At 41.0% G+C, this 19081-nt stretch overlaps 1 protein-coding gene across 1 annotated transcript in view; it reads left to right on the forward strand.

Annotated features, from left to right (window-relative positions):
• Nucleotides 1–19081, forward strand: part of NCKAP1L (NCK associated protein 1 like) — a 50207-nt gene that overhangs the window by 2433 nt on the left and 28693 nt on the right. The window contains exons 3-12 of the mRNA XM_003790465.3: nt 43–135; nt 7382–7438; nt 8727–8869; nt 9996–10086; nt 10177–10314; nt 11421–11469; nt 11568–11724; nt 17274–17330; nt 17632–17728; nt 18916–19025. Coding sequence (XP_003790513.1) covers nt 43–135; nt 7382–7438; nt 8727–8869; nt 9996–10086; nt 10177–10314; nt 11421–11469; nt 11568–11724; nt 17274–17330; nt 17632–17728; nt 18916–19025 — 992 coding nt within the window. The remainder of the gene's footprint in view (nt 1–42; nt 136–7381; nt 7439–8726; nt 8870–9995; nt 10087–10176; nt 10315–11420; nt 11470–11567; nt 11725–17273; nt 17331–17631; nt 17729–18915; nt 19026–19081) is intronic.

The following is a 19081-nucleotide window of genomic DNA, read 5'->3' on the forward strand; positions in this document are numbered from 1 at the left end:
GGTTGAGCTATAGGCGCCGAGCCTGTTTTGTATTTCTTTCAGCAACACTTAGGACCAGTACATCGTGAAAAAACGGAAATAATTCGATTCCTCACCAACTACTACCAGTCATTTGTGGATGTCATGGAATTTCGGGTAAGCTTTCCCTAACCTAGGTCCCCAGTGTAGGCATGGCCTTTAGCAGATGTTTGTTTCTGTTGCTTAATATAGATTCTTGAAAAAAATGAGATGTATTGATATGGAAGTTATCCAATTGTATTATTGGATGAAAGCAAATTATGGAATAGTATATGACACATCATATTTTTATTTTAAAAGGTATATAAGCTTGTATGTATACAGTGTTAGTATATATGTGGGAAATATTTGGAATATTATACATTAAACTGTTAGAAATAACTATCTTTGGAGATGGATTATGATTGGCTTTAATTTACTAAGCTATACTTAATTATTATTATTTTTTTGAGACAGAGTCTCAAGCTATCACCTTGGGTAAAGTGCTGTGGCATCACAGCTCATGGCAACCACATACTCTTGGGCTTAAATGATTCTCTTGCCTCAGCCTCCCAAGTAGCTGAGACCACAGGTGCCCGCCACAATGCCCAGCTATTTTTTGGTTGTAGTTGTCGATGTTTGGTGGGCCCCCGGGCTGGATTTGAACCCGCCAGCTCTGCTGTATGTTGCTGGAGCCCTAGCCACTTGAGCTATAGGTGCCAAGCCTCCTTAACTATTTTTTAAGTGTACAGTCCAGTGTACTAAATAAATTCATAATGTGCAACCAGTTTTCATCTTGTAAAACTAAAACTCTTTACCCTTTAAATAGTAACTCCCCATTTACAGCCCGCCAGCCCCTGGCAAACACCATTCTACTCTCTGTTTCTGTGATTTTGACTACTCTAAGTACCTCATGTAAGTAGAATAAGAAGTATTTGCCTTTTGTGACTAGCTTATTTCACTTAGCACAATGTTTTCAAGGTTTATCTATGTTGTATCATATTGAAGAATTTCTTTCCTTTTTAAGGCTGAGTAAATTTCATTGTAAGGATATACAACATTTTGCTTATTTACTCATATGTTGATGGTTACTTGGGTTGCTTCCACATTTTAGCTATTGTGAATGATGCTATGATGCTGCTATGAACATGAATACACAAATGTTTGTATCTTTTTGGGACCCTACTTTCAATTCTTTTGGATATACAACCAGAAGTGGAATTGCTGGATCATATAATTCAATTTTTAACTTTCTGAAGAATCACCATACTGTTTTCCACATTGTACCATTTTACCATTTCCACCAACATTACACAGGGGGCTATACTTCTTCCACATCCTCACTGACAATTGTTGTTTTCTAATTTTTTTTTTTTTTGAGACAGAGTCTTACTCTGTCACCCAGGCTAGAGTGCCATTGTGCCAGCCTAGCTTACAGCAACCTCAAACTCCTGGGCTTAAGAGATCCTCCTGCCTCAGCCTCCTGAGTAGCTGGGACTATAGGCACCTACCACAATGCCTGGCTAATTTTTCTATTTGTAGTAGAGGTGGAGTCTTGCTCAGGCTGGTCTCGAACTCTTGAGCTCAAGAGATTTTCCTGCCTCAGGGTCTCCGAGTGCCAGGCTTATAGGTGAGAGCCACCACACTTGGCCCTTTTCTGTTCTTTTTTTGATAGTGGCCATCCTAAAGGGTATGAAGTATTCTCATTATAGTTTTGATTTTCATTTAGCTAATGATTACTGATATTGAGCATTTTTTCTGCAATTTTTTTTTGTTGTTGTTGGCTGGGGCTGGGTTTGAACCCACCACCTCTGGCATATGGGGCCAGTGCCCTACTCCTTTGAGTCACAGGCACTGCCCGATGTTGAGCATTTTTTCATGTGCTTATTAGCCATTTGTATATCTTTGTAGAAATGTCTATTTTACATCCTTTGACTATTTTAAATTTGGTTGCTTTTCGTTGTTGAGTTTTAGGGTTCTCTATACAAGTTGAGTATTTCTTATCCGGAATGCTTGGGACCAGAAGTGTTTTGGATTTTGGAATATTTGCATTAGATGGTTGGGCATCCCCAATCCAAAAATGAGCATATCCTTTGAGTGTCATATTAGTACTCAAAAAGCCTCAGATTTTGGAGCATTTTGGATTTTTGGATTAGAAATGATCAACTCCTGGCTCGGCGCCTATAGCTCAACCGGCTAAGGCGCCAGCCACATACACCTAAGGTGGCGGGTTCGAATCCCCAGCCCGGACCCGCCAAAAACAACAATGACGGCTGCAACCAAAAAATAGCCGGGCGTTGTGGCGGGCGCCTGTGGTCCCAGCTACTTGGGAGGCAGAGGCAGGAGACTCGCTTGAGCTCAGGAGTTGGAGGTTACTGTGAGCTGTAATGCCATGGCACTCTACCCAGGGGGACAGCTTGAGGCTCTGTCTCAAAAAAAAAAAAAAAAAAAGAAATGATCAACTCCTATAAGCTTTCTATACTTTTTTTTTTTTTGTAGTTTTTAGCTAGGGCTGGGCACCCTACTCCTTTGAGCCACAGGCACTGCCCAAGCTCTCCATCCTTGCATGATTTAAGTTTTAAAAATTTCAAGTATTTTCCCCTAATTTTTTATTACAAATCTTCTGAAAAATTTCAGAGTGCTACAATGAATATTGTTTTATAATTCTCCTGGATCTCCTAATCATCAGCATTTTGCCACATTTTCTTGTCCCTGTTTTATTTTTTTTCTTGAATCAGTTGAGTTAGTTGGAGACATCATGACATTTTTTCCCCAAAATATTTAAGAATACATCTGTTAAGGACAAGAATATTTTCTTACCCAACCATAATATAATTATCATATTCAGGAAATATAACATTGCTATAATATCGTTGGCTAATACATAGCTTATGTTCACATTTCTCCAGTTGTCTCAAGAATTATACCTTGGATTTAGTTATGTCTCCTTAGTCTTTAATAATAATTCCCTGTCTTTGTTTTTCTTTCTTTCTATTTTTCTTTGTTTTTGAAGAGTCAGGATAGTTATTTTTCAGAAAATCCTTCAATTTAGATTTGTGTTATTGTTAACAGCTTTTAGTAGCAATACTACAAGGGTAATATTTACATTTTAAACAATGAGCACAAACTATTTTTAGAAACAAAAAAGTTAAATATTTAATATAATGATTTGCAAAACAGATTGCTAATGTGTTTCTAAAGTCTTAAAAATTAATCTAGTAATTCTATTTCTAAAAATTTGTCTTAAGGAAACAATCAGATAAGTGCAAAGATCTCTGTACGAGAATGTATTCTGTTGCATTATTTATGATAGTTACAACTTGATCATGGACATATCTAGTAAATAGAGGTTTGGTTGAAAGTTCAGAATATGTGTGCCTAAATGCATACTCTACAGCTGTTACAGATGTTAGTATGTTATGTATATCAATTGGCATGGAAAAATGTTTTTCACATATTGTTAATATGTGGAAAAGTAAATTACAATACAGTTTAAGATGTCCCAACAATGAATATTTACATAGCTAAATATGCATATAAGGAAGATTGGAATTTCTAACTCATGGGATTATTAGTGGCAGCAAAAATAATTAAACATATCTGTATTTTCTAATTTTTCTACAATAAACATATATTATTTATATATTTAAGAATAATGCAAAATTTCTTCTGAGCAATCCAAGGGCTGGCATTGTAATATTTTTTTGGATGGGATAAGAGTATAGGCCCTGTAGGTGTTCTGTGCCTACCCTGGCGAAGCTAATCCAGGGCATTCGTTAGATCACATGATGAAGAGAGAAGTGGGGACGTGAAGAACTGTAAGGTCTGAGGGAGTGTCCAGTTGAGGGTATTAAATCTTGGCATCAAGATTGGTGGCTGGGAAGAAGGCAGGTGCTGGTGCAGATAGAGGAAAGAATGCTGGAAGCATATAGAAAAGCCTCTTACTGGAAAAAGTCAGAGTCCAATGGGGATTTTAGAATACCTGCTGGTTGTTGCAGTTGTAAACTTCTGAGCCCAAGATGTTTGGTCTGGCTTGTTTGGGCAACAGTGGAAATAAGGACACTAAAGTATAGTGCATTGTAAAGTAGGTAGGACTGAATTAGACAAACTTGGTTTCACAGCTCAGCTTTACCGCTTACAAACTGTATGACTTTAGACAAAGAACTGTTGGAATCCCAGTTCTCTTATCTACAAAATGAAGAAATAAGATTTACTGTTATAGAGTTCTTTTTATTTATTTATTTATTTATTTATTTTTTGAGACAATCTCACTTTGTTGCCCTGGGTAGAGTGCCATGGTGTCATAGCTCACAGCAACCTTAAACTCCTGGGTTCAAGCAATCCTCTTGCTTCAGCCTCTTGAGTAGTAGCTGGGACTACAGGTGCCAGCTAATTTTTCTGTTTTTACTAGAGGTGGGATATCCCTCTTGCTTAGGTTAGTCTTGAACTCCTGAGCTTAAATAAATAATCCACCTGCCTTGGCTTCCCAGAGTGCTAGGATTACAGGTATGAGCCACTGGGCCCAGCCTGATAAAGAGTATTTGAGAGAATTAAATGAGATAACACATGGAAAACATTTATCTCAGTGTTTAGCATATAGTAAAGTAATAGGGCAACAAATGTTAATTCTGTTCCCTTCTGTTCACTTTTGACTCTTGTCTTTGGAAAATAAGATCTGGCTTGGCACCTGTGGCTCAAATGGCTAAGGCACCAGCCACATACACCTGAGCTGGCAGGTTCCAATCTAGCCTGGGCCCACCAAACAACAATGATGGCTACAACCAAAAAATAGCCCAGTGTTGTGGCAGGTGCCTGTGGTCCCAGCTACTTGGGAGGTGGAAGCAGGAGAATCGCTTGAGCCCGGGAGTTGGAGGTTGCTGTGAGCTGTGATAACACAGCACTCTACTCAGGGCGACAGCTGGAGGCTCTGTCTCAAAAAAAAGAAAATAAGATCTGACCTTGTGTTCATAACTGAAGGTGAACTTCAGCTAAATCCTGTGGAAGCTGTGTTGCAGGCTGGAGCTGTAAAAGGGCATTTCTAGCAAATGGGGCAGTATAGACCCTAAACAGAGGTCTAGAGGTCATGTAGCATAAAGGGAAGATCATGGCTCTGGGTTCAAATTCTGTGACTAGCTCTGTGATCTTGGGCAAGTTTTTAATCTGCTCTTAGCTTTGGTTTCCCCATCTGCTAATTTAACCACAGTTTTTCTGGGAAGATAAATTGGAAAAAAATTTCAACACATTTTATATGTTTTGACAAATATATACACCTGTGTAGCATCCACCACAATCAAAGTATAGGAAATTTCTGTCACCCCAAAAGTTCCCTGTGTCTTTTTTCCCTACAGTCAATTCTTGCCCTTTACTCCTAGCCTTAGGCAACCACTGATCTACTTTCTAGAATAATTTTTCATTTCTTCAAATAAATGGAATCTATATAGCATGTATTTGTTTGTGTCTGAATTCTTTCACTCAGATGATGTTTTTGAGATTTATTTATGTTGTCACATGCATCAGTGATTCAGTTCCCATTTTTTGCTAAAAAGTTTTCCATTGTACAGGAACAATTTATTTACTTACTTACCTGTTGATGGACATTTGGACTGTTTTCAGATTTTGGCCATTAATACATAAGTTGCTATAAACATTTAAGTACAAATCTTTGTGGGGATTTTTTCATTTTATTTGGTAAATCATCTAGAAGTTGAACTGCTGGGTTATGTGGTAAGAGCATGTTTAATTTTATAAGAAACTGGCAAACTTCTTTCAAAGTTGTTCCATTTTATCTTCCCACCAGTAATAGATGAGAGTTCCAGTTGCTCCACATTCTTGTTAGCACTTGTTATTATCAGACTTAAATTTTAGCCATTCCAGTGAGTGTATAGTGGTATCTTATTGTAGTTTTAATTTGCATTTCTTTGTGGACTAATATCATTGAGGATCTTTTTGTGTATTTTTTATTGTGACATGCCTTTTCTTTTATTATTTATTTTTATTAAATCATAGCTGTGTACATTAATGCAGTCATGGGGTACAATGTGTTGGTTGTATATATAATTTGAAATATTTTCATCAAACTGGTTAACATAGCCTTCACAGCATTTTCTTAGTTATTATGTTAAGACATTTATATTCTACATTTAGTAAATTTCACATGTACCCTTGTAAGATGCACCTAGGTGTAGTCCCACCAATTACCCTCCCTCCACCCATTCTCTCCCTTCCCCTCCCTTCCCTTCCTTCTCCCCTTTCCCCATATTCTTGGGCTATAATTGGGTTATAGCTTTTATATGAAAGCTATAAATTGGTTTCATAGTAGGGCTGAGTACATTGGATACTTTTTCTTCCATTCTTGAGGTGACATGCCTTTTCAAATCTCTTGGTAACATATTTTAAAAATAAAAATATGCAAAATATACTTTGATCCAGCAATTTTACTTTTGTAGAGACAGAAGTACCAATGTGTAATTAGGCCAGGAACTGGGAACAAAATGAATCAGAGGTGAAGGCTGAATGAATTGTGGTATGCTATAAGCTGTTATTCAGCTATCAAAAAGAATGCATTAGTGCTCTATCAGATGACTTTGAGGACTTTAGCAAGTAAGATGAATGAGAAAAGCAAGAAGGGTGTAATATTATCTTAATTTTGTAACACAAATGTTGACTAAAAAACCTGTCTCTCTCTTCTTTTCTATCTAATAGGATTATATAAATAGGGAGAAAAATAAGAAAGGATGATTAAGTTTGTCAAACTGGCTTACCTGGGGGTTGGGCAGGATGGAGGGTAGGTTCTGATGTGGGGGCAGGCAGGGGAGTGTCCACAGTAAAACTGCATATTAGACAAAATTACATACAGGAAGAAAAAGAATTCCTATCCCAAGAGAATGAGGGTTAAATGAAGTACATACAAATTACGTAGTAATTACTTGACACATACTGGGTGGTCAATAAATATAATAGAAACATAGCATGTTGGGTAGTAGCCCATTTGTTAATGGTTAACTCCTGAGAGCTGGAGACAGAATCCAAGAACAGATTTACTCTGGGGTTTGTTGATGAAAATGGGTTTGATCTTTGGCACTTCTGAAACCACGTATTAGATGATTTGTGTTTTGCCAACTTTTTTATGTGGAGAATGGGACATGGGGATGATGAGATCACAGACACGTGCACAATATAGTAGAGACTTCTGCCCGTAGAAATGCAGGCATTTGGCAGTGTAGCCTGACAGGGTCCTACTGATGGCTTGCTGAGGAGGAAACTCCTCTTTTCAACAATGCCTTTCTTCTGTCATTTGGTGCCTCTCTAAGACCTCAAGTTCTGGTGGTATGTGTCACCTCCTCTTTCTTCTTTAATTCACTCTCATCTTCAATTTCACCCCCAGGATCATGTATACGAACTTCTCAACACCATCGATGCCTGCCAGTGCCATTTTGATATCGTAAGATCCTTTGCAATTCTCTTCTATTGTAGAGTCAAAGAAAAGGCTGAGGTGGGTCAGTGTAGGGTGGTCTGGAACTGGAATAATGACTGTTGCATTTGTTCCTTCTCAGGATTATAATTGTTTTGTAAAAAGTACTAACAGTAAAATATACTTACATGTTAAGCAGATCAGCAATGTGCTTTAATGAATACAAAATTTACATACAATCTTAACTCCATTTCTTTCAGCTTCCCGATGCTACCTTATTTCCTTGCCTCCTTGTATCTTTTTGTTTTTTGCCTTCTTGTATCTTGAGGTTTTTTTTCTTGTTTTTTGAGAAAAGGTCTCACTCTGTAGTCTAGGCTAAAGGGCAGTGGTGTAACCATAGCTTACAGCAACCTCAAACTCTTGGGCTCCAGTGATCGCCCTGCCTCAGCCTCCTGAATAGTTGGGACTACAGGCACTTACCATGTTGCCCAGCTAATTTTTGAGCTCATTTTTACAGACCCTGACTTTTCTTCCAACTTTCTTCTTTTGAATTTTCAATCCTGCCAGTTTCTATTTCTTTCTTTCTTTCTTTTTCTTTTCTTTATATATATATATATATTTTGAGACAGGGTCTTGTTCTGTTGCCCAGGGTAGAGTATAGTGGCTCAGACATAACTTATAACCTCAAGCTACTAGGCTCACATGATCCTCCTGGTGCAGCCTCCCAAGTAGTTAGACTACAGGTGTGCATCACCACACCTGGCTTATTTCATTCCATTTTTTTGGTAGGGATGAGGTCTCACTCTTTCCCAGGCTGGTCTTGAATTCCTGTCTTGAAGTGATCTTCTGGCTTTGGTCTCCCAAAGTGCGGGGATTACAGATGCAAGCCACTGTGCTTGGCCTGTCAGTTCTTACCTTTTTTTTTTTTTTTTAAATGGAGTCTCACTATGATGCCTAGGCTAGAGTGCCATGGCATCAGCCCTGCTCACAGCAGCCTCAAACTCCTGGGACAAGTGATCCTCTTGCCTTAGCCTCCCAGGTAGCTGGGACTACAGGTGCTTGCCACAATACCTGGCTAATTCTTCTATTTTTAGCAGGCAAGGTCTTGCTCTTGCTCAGGCTGGTTTCAAACTCCTGAGCTCAAGTGATCCTTCGACCTTGGCTTCTCAGAGTTCTAGGATTACAGGTGTGAGCCACAGTTCCTTCTATGTAGACCTATTGAGAATCTATTTAGCAACATCTGGGGTGGTTGGAGAAATAGGGAGATCCAAATTAATTGGCCGTGCTGTCCTTGAGTTCCTTTACATTTTCTTTGCAGAATCTCAACTTTGACTTCACCCGGAGTTACTTGGACTTGATTGTGACTTACACTTCAGTTATTTTACTTCTGTCACGGATTGAGGATCGACGGATTCTCATTGGCATGTACAACTGTGCCCATGAGATGGTGCATGGCCATGGGTGAGTTAAGGGGAGATGCTGTATGAACAGTCTCATACATGTTTCTATGAGACAGGGGCTGGATGTAGAGGAAATAGGTGTCATCATTTCTCATATGAGAACCTCTACATGATGACCTAGTAAAGCAAGGTACACTTTTACCTGTATACTGTTGACCCTTGAATAGCACTAGTTTGAACTGTGCAGGTCCACTTGTATGCAGAATTTTTTCAAACATGGAGTGAAAAATGTTCACAGAATGTTAAACCTGTGTATACAGAGGGCCTCCTTTTCACATATTTGGGTTCCTCAGGGCCGACTGTAGGATTTGAGTATATGTGGGTTTTGGGGTATGTGGCGGTCTTGGACTGATCTTCCACATATATTGAGTTAACTGGAGTTAATGCTTGCATATCTGCTAGTGGATTATCCAGTTTGCACTATTTCTGATCAATTTTTAATCCTGGACTGGCTTCTGCTCTGTTTTTCTGGTTATTACAAAAGGCAAAGAAAATTCTTTTTAGTATTTGTAGGAATAATATTAGTAAGATGATGCCATTAGGGGTAAGTAATGTCTGATAATACATTTGAAGCCAAATGTAAATGGATTTTGGATTATCTGCAGTTATGTCCCACTCCATTAGTATAAACATAAGTATTTAAGGGCTGAAAAATGAAGATCATAGGGATCAGAGCGGGTTGTGGCATATCGTTCCGCATGATGTATTCCCATGTGTCTACATAGATACTTAGGCACATGCCTTATCCACTAGCTTTGAATATTTATATGTTCTTTTGGGTAGTATACAGATTTGGGTCCAGGCATATTACCTGATTTCTAGTTCAATGACTGACATAAACTTATTGAGTACCTATGATGTGTCCAACCCTATTTTGGGTGCTTAGAAGCAAAAAAACTTTCAGGGACCTATCCAAAATTCTATTGTGTTACCTAGCCACAACTTAGTACACCTGGCCTGGAGTGGGGTATCTGTGCAAGCATTTCCCAGTTTAGTAAGTACATCTTTGGAGGTGGTAGAGAATGCCAGTCTCCGCACACATCTTTGTCCTATCTGCAAACATAAGCGTTTATGTCACAGTTCAGGGCTGGTTGTAACTCCTCTTTCTTCTGCTTGCTTTCTTCTAGTGATTCCAGTTTTGCTCGTCTGGGTCAGATGGTCTTGGAGTATGACCACCCTTGGAAAAAACTGACGGAAGAGTTTGGGCCTCACACAAAGGCAAGTTCCCTGAGAGAGTGGAAAATTTCTCAGGCAGAAGTACATGGTCCTCACCATTGACATTAAGGTTTCATTTGCTTCCCCCCACAGGCTGTGAGTGGAGCCCTTCTCTCTTTGCACTTCCTCTTTGTCCGAAGGAACCAGGGGGCTGAGCAGTGGCGCAGTGCCCAGCTTCTGAGTCTCATCAGCAACCCCCCAGCCATGATTAACCCTGCCAGTTCAGATACAGTGAGTTTTCTTTTCCTTTGTTAGTGGAGGCATTCCCTTTGTCCAGGCCATCTTTATTAAGCGTCATGAATGTGTTAGATAATCACAGCTACATGGGAGGTGGAGTTTGGAGGGTCATTTGACCCTAGAAATTTGAGACCAGCATGGGTAACAGAGTTGCAATCAATCAATAAATCAATTAAAAAAAAAACAACCGATCACTTCTTATAGGTGAAACATCATGGTTGAGCTGGAGTTGGACCAGAATTAGTAAGTGCCTGCTCATAGAAGAAATTTAGTAAATATTCAGAGAATTAATGAATGAAGGGACTCATTAGGCACCTACTTAGCCCAGTAGGAATTTGAGCTTAGGAATTAATTAATTAATAAATGTTTTTGTTTTACAACTATAGGCCCAAAGTGGTTTTTATGCCATATCATAAAAATGCCACTGGTGATACCAGGTTAGTGATAAGCACCAAATGAATGCTTTATATTTTAGGTGGTAAAATAATCCAAAGGAGAGAGAAAGTTTTATTTTGCTGTCTTCATTTTATTGTTATTAGAATCATGCAGTTGAAGAGAGGTTATATTGGCTTGGCACCTATAGCTCAACCGGCTAAGGCGCCAGCCACGTACACCTAAGGTGGCGGGTTCGAATCCCCAGCCCGGACCCGCCAAACAACAATGACGGCTGCAACCAAAAAATAGCCGGGCGTTGTGGCGGATGCCTGTGGTCCCAGCTACTTGGGAGGCGGAGGCAGGAGACTCGCTTGAACCCAGGAGTTGGAGGTTGCTGTGAGCTGTAATGCCACGGCACTCTACCCAGGGGGACAGCTTGAGGCTCTGTCTCAAAAAAAAAAAAAAAAAAAAAGAAGAGAGGTTATATTAAACTTTCAGCCCAAGGTCCTCTGCCTTTCCTCACCTATATTCTTTTCCCCCACTTTTCTTCCAGTGCCTCACCTCTATTATTGGCAGATTTCCCAGCTATTAGTTTATCAGAGGGCCCTAATCCAGTCTAGCAAAATTAGAGTTGGTGTTGATATTCAGATTCCAGCCTGACTTTTATCCCTTAGGGGAAGACTAAGTGAATAACTATCTGATCATCTCTGTCTCTCTTCTCACAGATGGCTTGTGAGTATCTGTCTGTGGAAGTGATGGAGCGCTGGATTATAAGTAAGTGTATTGGGAGCAGGTGGGAATGGATCTAGCAGCATGTTACCTGGAGAACGAGGTGTAAGAGTCTCCCTCTGTGCTGTCTTACTTGGCTGCAGTTGGGTTTCTTCTGTGTCATGGGTGCCTCAACTCCAACAGCCAGTGCCAGAAGCTGTGGAAGCTGTGTCTGCAGGGCTCCCTGTACATCACCCTCATCCGGGAAGATGTGCTACAGGTGCACAAGGTCACCGAGGACCTGTTTAGCAGCTTGAAAGGGTGAGAGATGTGAGCGCCAAACTGATCTTCCGGGGGTGTTAGCCCATCCCAATGTCCTTTCTCAGTCTCCAGGAATGCTTCAGGGGGAGGGTAGTAAGGATTAATTCTAACTATTGAGGAAGTCATTATTGAACAGCTACTATTTGCTGGTGCTTCGCTGGGTTGTAGGGATACAAGTGGTTCAAAAAATGACATAGAGGTTATGAGCATGAACTCTGAAACCAGCCCGCCTGGGTTTGAATTTAATCTCTGCCACTTCCTGATTGTGTGACCTTAGGCAAGTTAGTTATCTATACCATTGCCTCAATTTCCTCATCTATAAAATGTGGATAATAGCAGTACCTTTCCTATGACCTACCTCCTAAGGATGTCATGAAGAATAAAAAAAGTTAGTATTTATGAAGTACATAGAAAAGTTCCTGGTACATTGCAAATGCTATGTGCTTGGGTTTTTTTTTTTTTTTTTTGAGACAGAGTCTCAAGCTGTCATTCTTGGTAGAGTGCTGTGGTGTCGTAGCTCACAGCAACCTGAAACTCTTAGGCTTAAGCTCTTCTCTTGCCTCAGCCTCCCAAATAGCTGGAACTATAGGTGCCTACCACAATGCCCGGCTATTTTTTTGGTTGTTGTTGCAGTTGCCATTGTTGTTTTTTAGCTGGCCTAGGCTAGGTTTAAACCTGCTACCCTCAGTGTATGTGGTCGGCGCCCTACCCAGTGAGCTACGGCGCTGCCTTACGTGCTTGTTTTAAAAAAAAAAAAAGACAGACTCTGCTTTCAAGGAGTTTATAAATTGGTGGAAAATAGGCAAACTTGTGATATAGTACCATGGAAACATTAGGTGGACATTTAAAGTGGCCTTACAGGATCTGGAAAAACCTCTAGACAGATGGACCTAAAAAGCTAAACAGTTGAAGAGTGTGTGTGTGTGTGTGTGTGTGTGTTGGGTAGAAAGTCAGGGAAGTTGGTTCAGGCAGAGAAAGATATTCTAGGCAGATAAACTATCAGGATCTTTGAATTAACAGAGAGCATGGCAAGTTCTAAAAAGTTCGTTAAGTTTGGTGCATGGGCAGCTGGGTTGCAAAAGTGGGGATGTCCACAGGTGAATTTGGAGAGGTAAGTTGTGACTGGGTGTACTTCACTATGGAGTTTAGATCTGTCCTAAAGAGGATAGGGAGCTATTGAAGGATTTCAAACAGGGAAGTGACATAATCATATTTGCATTTTGGAGAAGATCACTCAGGCTGCAAGGAATTAAACGTAGGGATGTCAAAGTTTCTGGCACGGATATCTGGCATTTGTTAAGATAGGAGAACATCCAGATGTGTTGGCTTGGCCCTGTAATCCCAGTTACTCCGGAGAGGCTGAGACCAAAGAATTGCTTCAGCCTAAGAGTTTGAGGCTATGGTGAGCTGTGAGAGTCACTGCTCTCTAGCTTGGGTGATGGAGTAAGACCTCATCTTAAAAAAAAAAAGATAATTGCTCCTTGAATTTCTAATTTCAACTTTACCTCTATTCCAATAATATTTGCTAGGTGTAGAATATAAATGTCTTAACACAATAACTAAGAAAATGCCGTGAAGGCTATGTTAACCAGTTTGATGAAAACATTTCAAATTGTATATAAAACCAGCACATTGCATCCCCTGATTGCATTAATATACACAGCTATGATTTCATTAAAAACGAGAACATGTAACTAAGTTGGTGGGAGAAAGATTGTGCATTCTGTTTTGAACAGGTTGAATTTGATGTGTCTGTAGGACACTGAAGATAGAAGAATGTGTGTTAGGCCTTTTACTCTGTGGTCCTGGAACTTAGGGATGATGTTTAGATTCATATGAAGATTAGTGAACTGGTAATCAAAGCTTTGAAAGTAGATGACATTACTCAGGGAGAACATGTGGAGGCAGAAAAGGACAGAATAAACCTCCATGTACATTGATGTTTAGGGGCCGGGCAGAGGCAGAGAAATCAAGTATAGGTATTGAGAAAAGGAGGGAAAGGAGGGAAACCAGAAGGAAGGAAGGACTGGTTATTTATGTCAGAGGATGCTGAGAGATCAGATAAAATGAGGATTGACAAATGTTCATTAGATTTGGCTATAGAGTCTTGGTGCCTGTTTTGTGAACAGCTTTAGTTCAGCAGGGAGGTCGACAGCTATGTTGTGGGTTTGGGAGAAAATGAGAGATAAGTACTTTAATAAATAATTCTTTTAAGAAGTTTGCAAATAGGCTGGGCACCTGTATCTCAATGGTTAGAGCACTGGCCCCATGCACCAGAGCTGGCAGGTTTGAACCTGGCCCAGGCCTGCGAAACAAACAACCAATCAGAAATATAAAAAATACAAAGTGGAAGTTGGCTACAATCTCTTCTCCTTGAATAGGTTGATAAATATCCTCCAGATGCTTGCGTGTATATATGTATAAATGTACAAAGGTGTACTATTTATTTATTTATTTTTAGACATAGTTTCACTCTGTTGGCCAGGCTAGAGTGGCATCCGCCTAGCTCACAGCAACCTCAGACTTCCACAGTAGCTGGAACTACAGGGACCCACCACAATGCCTGGCTAATTTTTCTATTTTCCATTTTTTTTGTAGAAAATAGAGACGGGATCTTGCTTTTGCTCAAGCTGGTTTTGAACTCCTGAGCTCAAGCGATCCTCCTACCTCAGCCTCGCAGAGTGCTAGGATTATAGGTGTGAACCGCCCTGCCCTGCCCTGCCATATTTTTGACCTTATATAAATAATATTTGAAAAGCAAACTATATTCTTTTTTTTTTTTTTTGAGACAGAGCCTCAAGCTGTCCCCCTGGGTAGAGTGCCGTGACATCACAGCTCACAGCAACCTCCAACGCCTGGGCTCAAGTGAGTCTCCTGCCTCCGCCTCCCAAGTACTGGGAACCACAGGCACCCACCACAACGCCTGGCTATTTTTTGGTTGCAGCCATCATTGTTGTTTGGCGGGCCCGGGCTGGATTCGAACCCGCCACTTTAGGTGTATGTGGCTGGCGCCTTAGCCACTTGAGCCACAGGCGCCGAGCCAGCAAACTATATTCTAAAGTTTGCTTCTTTTTACTTACTATATTTTGGATATCTTTGAGTATCTATGTATAAAGACTAACTTTTTTTAACAATTGAATTCCATTATATGGTTATAACATTATTTACCCAAGCCCCTATTGATGGATATTTGAACTGCTTCTACTTTTTAAAATCATTACAAACAATACTGTAATGAACATTCTTAGAAATTTGTCTTTGTAAATCTATGCGACTATTTCCATAGAGTAAATTCTAAGAAGTGGGGTAAAGGGAATGCACATTTTTACCAAATTGCCCTCCAAATAGATTATATTATCAACAGTCTATGAGAATACTGATTCTTCATACTCTCAATAACTGGGTAGTATTTAAAAAAAACATTGCCATAGTTAAGAGAGAGTAAATCTAAGATTAATAATTAGAATTACAGGAGGCGGCTTTATGTACATACACACATACATACAGAAAAACTTTTTTTTGAGACAGAATCTCACTATGTTGTCCTCTGTAGAGTGCCATGGCATCACAGCTCATAGCAACCTCAAACTCTTAGGCTTAAGTGATTCTTTTGCCTCAGCCTCTCAAGTAGCTGGGACTACAGGCCCCTGCCACAACACCCAGCTATTTTTGGTTGCAGTTGTCATTGTTGTTTAGCTGGCCCAGGCTGGGTTTGAACCCACCAACCTCAGTGTATGTGCCTGGTGCTGTAACCACTGTGCTATGGGTGCCGAGCCAGGAAAACCTTTCTAATGATCACTGTTTCTAAGAAATGGAAGGGATGTTTGAAGGGTATTTAATTCCCTATCACTAAGAATAGCAACTACCATGTATGACTTATAGTTCAGGGAGTTCTGTGACATAAATGATCTAATTTGATCTTCATGGTAATTCAGGTATAAGTATTAATATCTTTTTTTTTTTGAGACAGAGTCTCACTTTGTCACCCTTGGTAGAGTGCTGTGGCATTATAGCTCACAGCAACCTCAAACTCTTGGGCTCAAGTGATCCTCTTGCCTCAGCCTCCTGAGTAGCTGGGACTATAGGTGCCCGCCACAATAGCTGGCTATTTTAAGAGACTGGGTCTTGCTCTTGCTTAGGCTGGTCTTGAACCCATGAGCTCAGGCAATCCACCCACCTTGGCCTCCCAGAGAGCTAGGATTACAGGCATGAGTCACCGTGCCTGGCTAGTATCTTTTTTAATAAATGAGAAAATTGAGATTCAGTTAAGAAGAGGTGGAATTAGGAAATAATTCTAGCTTTTTTAACTCCTAATCCTGTCCCTTTCCATTGTACTATGCAAAGGTTGAAATGATTATCAAGGCTCAGCACCTATAGCTCAAGCAGCTAAGGCACCACATACACCTGGGCCTGCCAAACAACGATGATGGCTACAACCAAAAAATAGTCAGATGTTGTGGCTGGTGCCTATAGTCACAGCTGCTTGGGAGGTGGAGGCAGGAGAATCACTTGAGCCCAGGAGTTGGAGGTTGCTATAAGCTGTGATGCCATAGCACTCTACCCAGAGCGACAGCTTGAGGCTCTGTCTCAAAAAAAAAAAAAAAAGAAATGATTATCAAGCAACTCTGTGGCATTGAATCAGGATTTAATTAAGATTTTTCCAACTCTAGGATTCTTTGATTTTATGCTAAGTTCAATAAAGGAATGGTTTGGGGAAGGGAAATGAGAGGTTATGAAGTCCCCACAATGTGGTAGCAGTGATGCAGGACAAGAGAAGACAGATGTGGGGAATGTAGTGAGCAAAGGGTGAAAGGTAATGCTGGGGTTTGAGTATGTTCATTGGTAGAGAAAAAGAGGCCCGGGCAGGAAAGTCCAATATTTCAGACAAACCAAAAACAATGAAAGGGCCATTGACTTGGTGATGCAAAAGTACACACTGATCTCAGAGAAGTTTGCTTAGTGTTGAAGGGTCAGTGAGAGGTGAAGAAGTGAAACAAGTATAGGTGTTTCTTTGGAGGAGTTTGGTGGTGGGGGAGAATGAGCAAAGGTCACTGGACTTTCTGGGTCTAGCTAGGGCATTCTTAGAATAAGGCAGGTTTTGCATTTATTTATTGGGAGAAGAGAATAAGGCAGTGGAAAGGAGAGATTAAGGTGACAAAAGAGATGATGCATAAAGTTACACTCTGAAAGGAAGCGTGTGGGAAGCCACCCAAGGTGGAGTTGCAGGAACTACTCTCACCTGAGAGCAGGGACTGTGTTACAGTCGTGGACGGCTTCTCTTGCCCCTCTCAAACCTGGAGGAGTACTTTGACTTGAAGGTGGCAAGGCAGGAGCACCGAATGAGAAGTCAACCCTGGCTTAGCCATTAAAGCCCCGTGTGACTTTGGTGCTATTTTCCTTATCTGCCAAATAATGGGGCGGAACTGAAAATTTTGAGGAAGAAGCTGCTAGTGCGGGGCTGCCTGTGCTCCCCCGGGGCTGTGGGTTGGACTCTGAGGGCCCCTGACCAGTAGCGTGGCCAACCCTGCTGTGCTTGTGTTAATCCTCAGGTATGGCAAGCGAGTGGCAGACATCAAGGAGAGCAAGGAATATGTCATTGCAAACAGGTAAAGATGGGGAATGTGCTTTCTGAGAGGAGCTGGACTAGGAATCCGTCCTGACTGCTGTCCTCACCTAAGCCATCCCTGGTTGCTAGACAGCCTTTTTGCCTCAGATGAAGAACTTGCTGCTGCCCCCCAGCCTCCTGTGGGCTTTTAAAAACGATTATATTTTAACAAATTTGACTTTAGCCTTGGACCTTCCTCCTGCCTTACACCCCTTCCCAATGCAGTTCTCTTCTGTGCTACTGGCGCAGGATTGTTAAGGGTGGGAGAGGCAATATTCTCCAGTTTTCTATTTCTTTCTTAGTGGCCAGTTTCACTGTCAACGGCGACAATTTCTGCGGATGGCAGTGAAGGAGCTGGAGACTGTGTTAACTGATGAACCAGGACTGCTGGGTCCAAAGGCAAGAGAAAGAAACGCTGGGAGGGGGATAACCACCAGTGACAGGAGACCATGTGGGAAGTGACTTGGCAACCACAGACTGTATTTCTGAGTCTTCTGTGATCTCTTTGTGAACATTGCTGATTCTGTCGAATCTTCTCAGAGTACCCCAAAGCTTTTCATATTGCTGTTGTTGGCATGGTCTTAGTATGTCATATATTATGGCTATCTGTCCTCGCCTCTCCTCTCCTCTCTTATTTTCCGTTTGAATGTGAACTAATTGGAGACACCTTGCTTTTTTGCTTTAAACCACATACATGTCCAGTAAATATTTCTAAAATTTCATTTGATAGGGATACAATGAGCCAGTGTTAACATATGTACATGACTGATGGTTGTACATCATATGTCATATGTACATGACATGGTTGAGATTTTTTGTGGGTATGTGTATATATATATATATATATTTTTTTTTTTTTGAGGCAGAATTTCACTATGTTGCCCTTGGTAGAGTTCTGTGGCATCATAGCTCACAGCAACCTCAAACTCTTGGGCTTAAGTGATTCTTTTGCCTCAGTCTCTCAAGTAGCTGGGACTACAGGTGCCCACCACAATGCCCAGCTATTTTTTGTTGCAGTTGTCATTGTTTTAACTGGCCCAGGCTGGGTTTGAACCCACCAACCTTGTTGTATGTGGCTGGTACTGTAACCACTGTGCTACAGGTGCCGAGCCAGTATGTATGTTTATTATTGGACACTGTTGGTGTGGCCACACGATTGTATCCATATGTATATTATCATGGTAGTTTTCTTTGTGCTTTGAAATCAATTTTTTCTTTTTTTTTTTTTTTTTGAGACAGAGCCTCAAGCTGTCCCCCTGGGTAGAGTGCCGTGGCATTACAGCTCACAGCAACCTCCAACTCCTGGGCTCAAGCGAGTCTCCTGCCTCCGCCTCCCAAGTAGCTGGGACCACAGGCGCCCGCCACAACGCCCGGCTATTTTTTGGTTGCAGCCGTCATTGTTGTTTGGCGGGTCCGGGCTGGGGATTCGAACCCGCCACCTTAGGTGTACGTGGCTGGCGCCTTAGCCGGTTGAGCTATAGGTGCCAAGCCTGAAATCTATTTTTAAAGTGAAAAATTCTAAAACAACAAAACCCAAAAGCCAAAAATAAAGTTGAAAATTCTAATAATCTCTGTCCTCTTTCTAGGCCCTTTTTGCTTTCATGGCCCTGTCCTTCATTCGTGATGAGGTCACCTGGCTGGTTCGCCACACAGAAAATGTCACAAAGACGAAGACACCTGAGGACTATGCCGACTCGTTAGTACTTGACTGAGACATGGCTAAGAACCTTGTCCTTAGATGAACTGGGGACC

Source organism: Otolemur garnettii, unplaced genomic scaffold (genome assembly GCF_000181295.1).
Source record: "Otolemur garnettii isolate 467f Iridium unplaced genomic scaffold, OtoGar3 scaffold00043, whole genome shotgun sequence".
Lineage (NCBI taxonomy): Eukaryota > Metazoa > Chordata > Mammalia > Primates > Galagidae > Otolemur > Otolemur garnettii.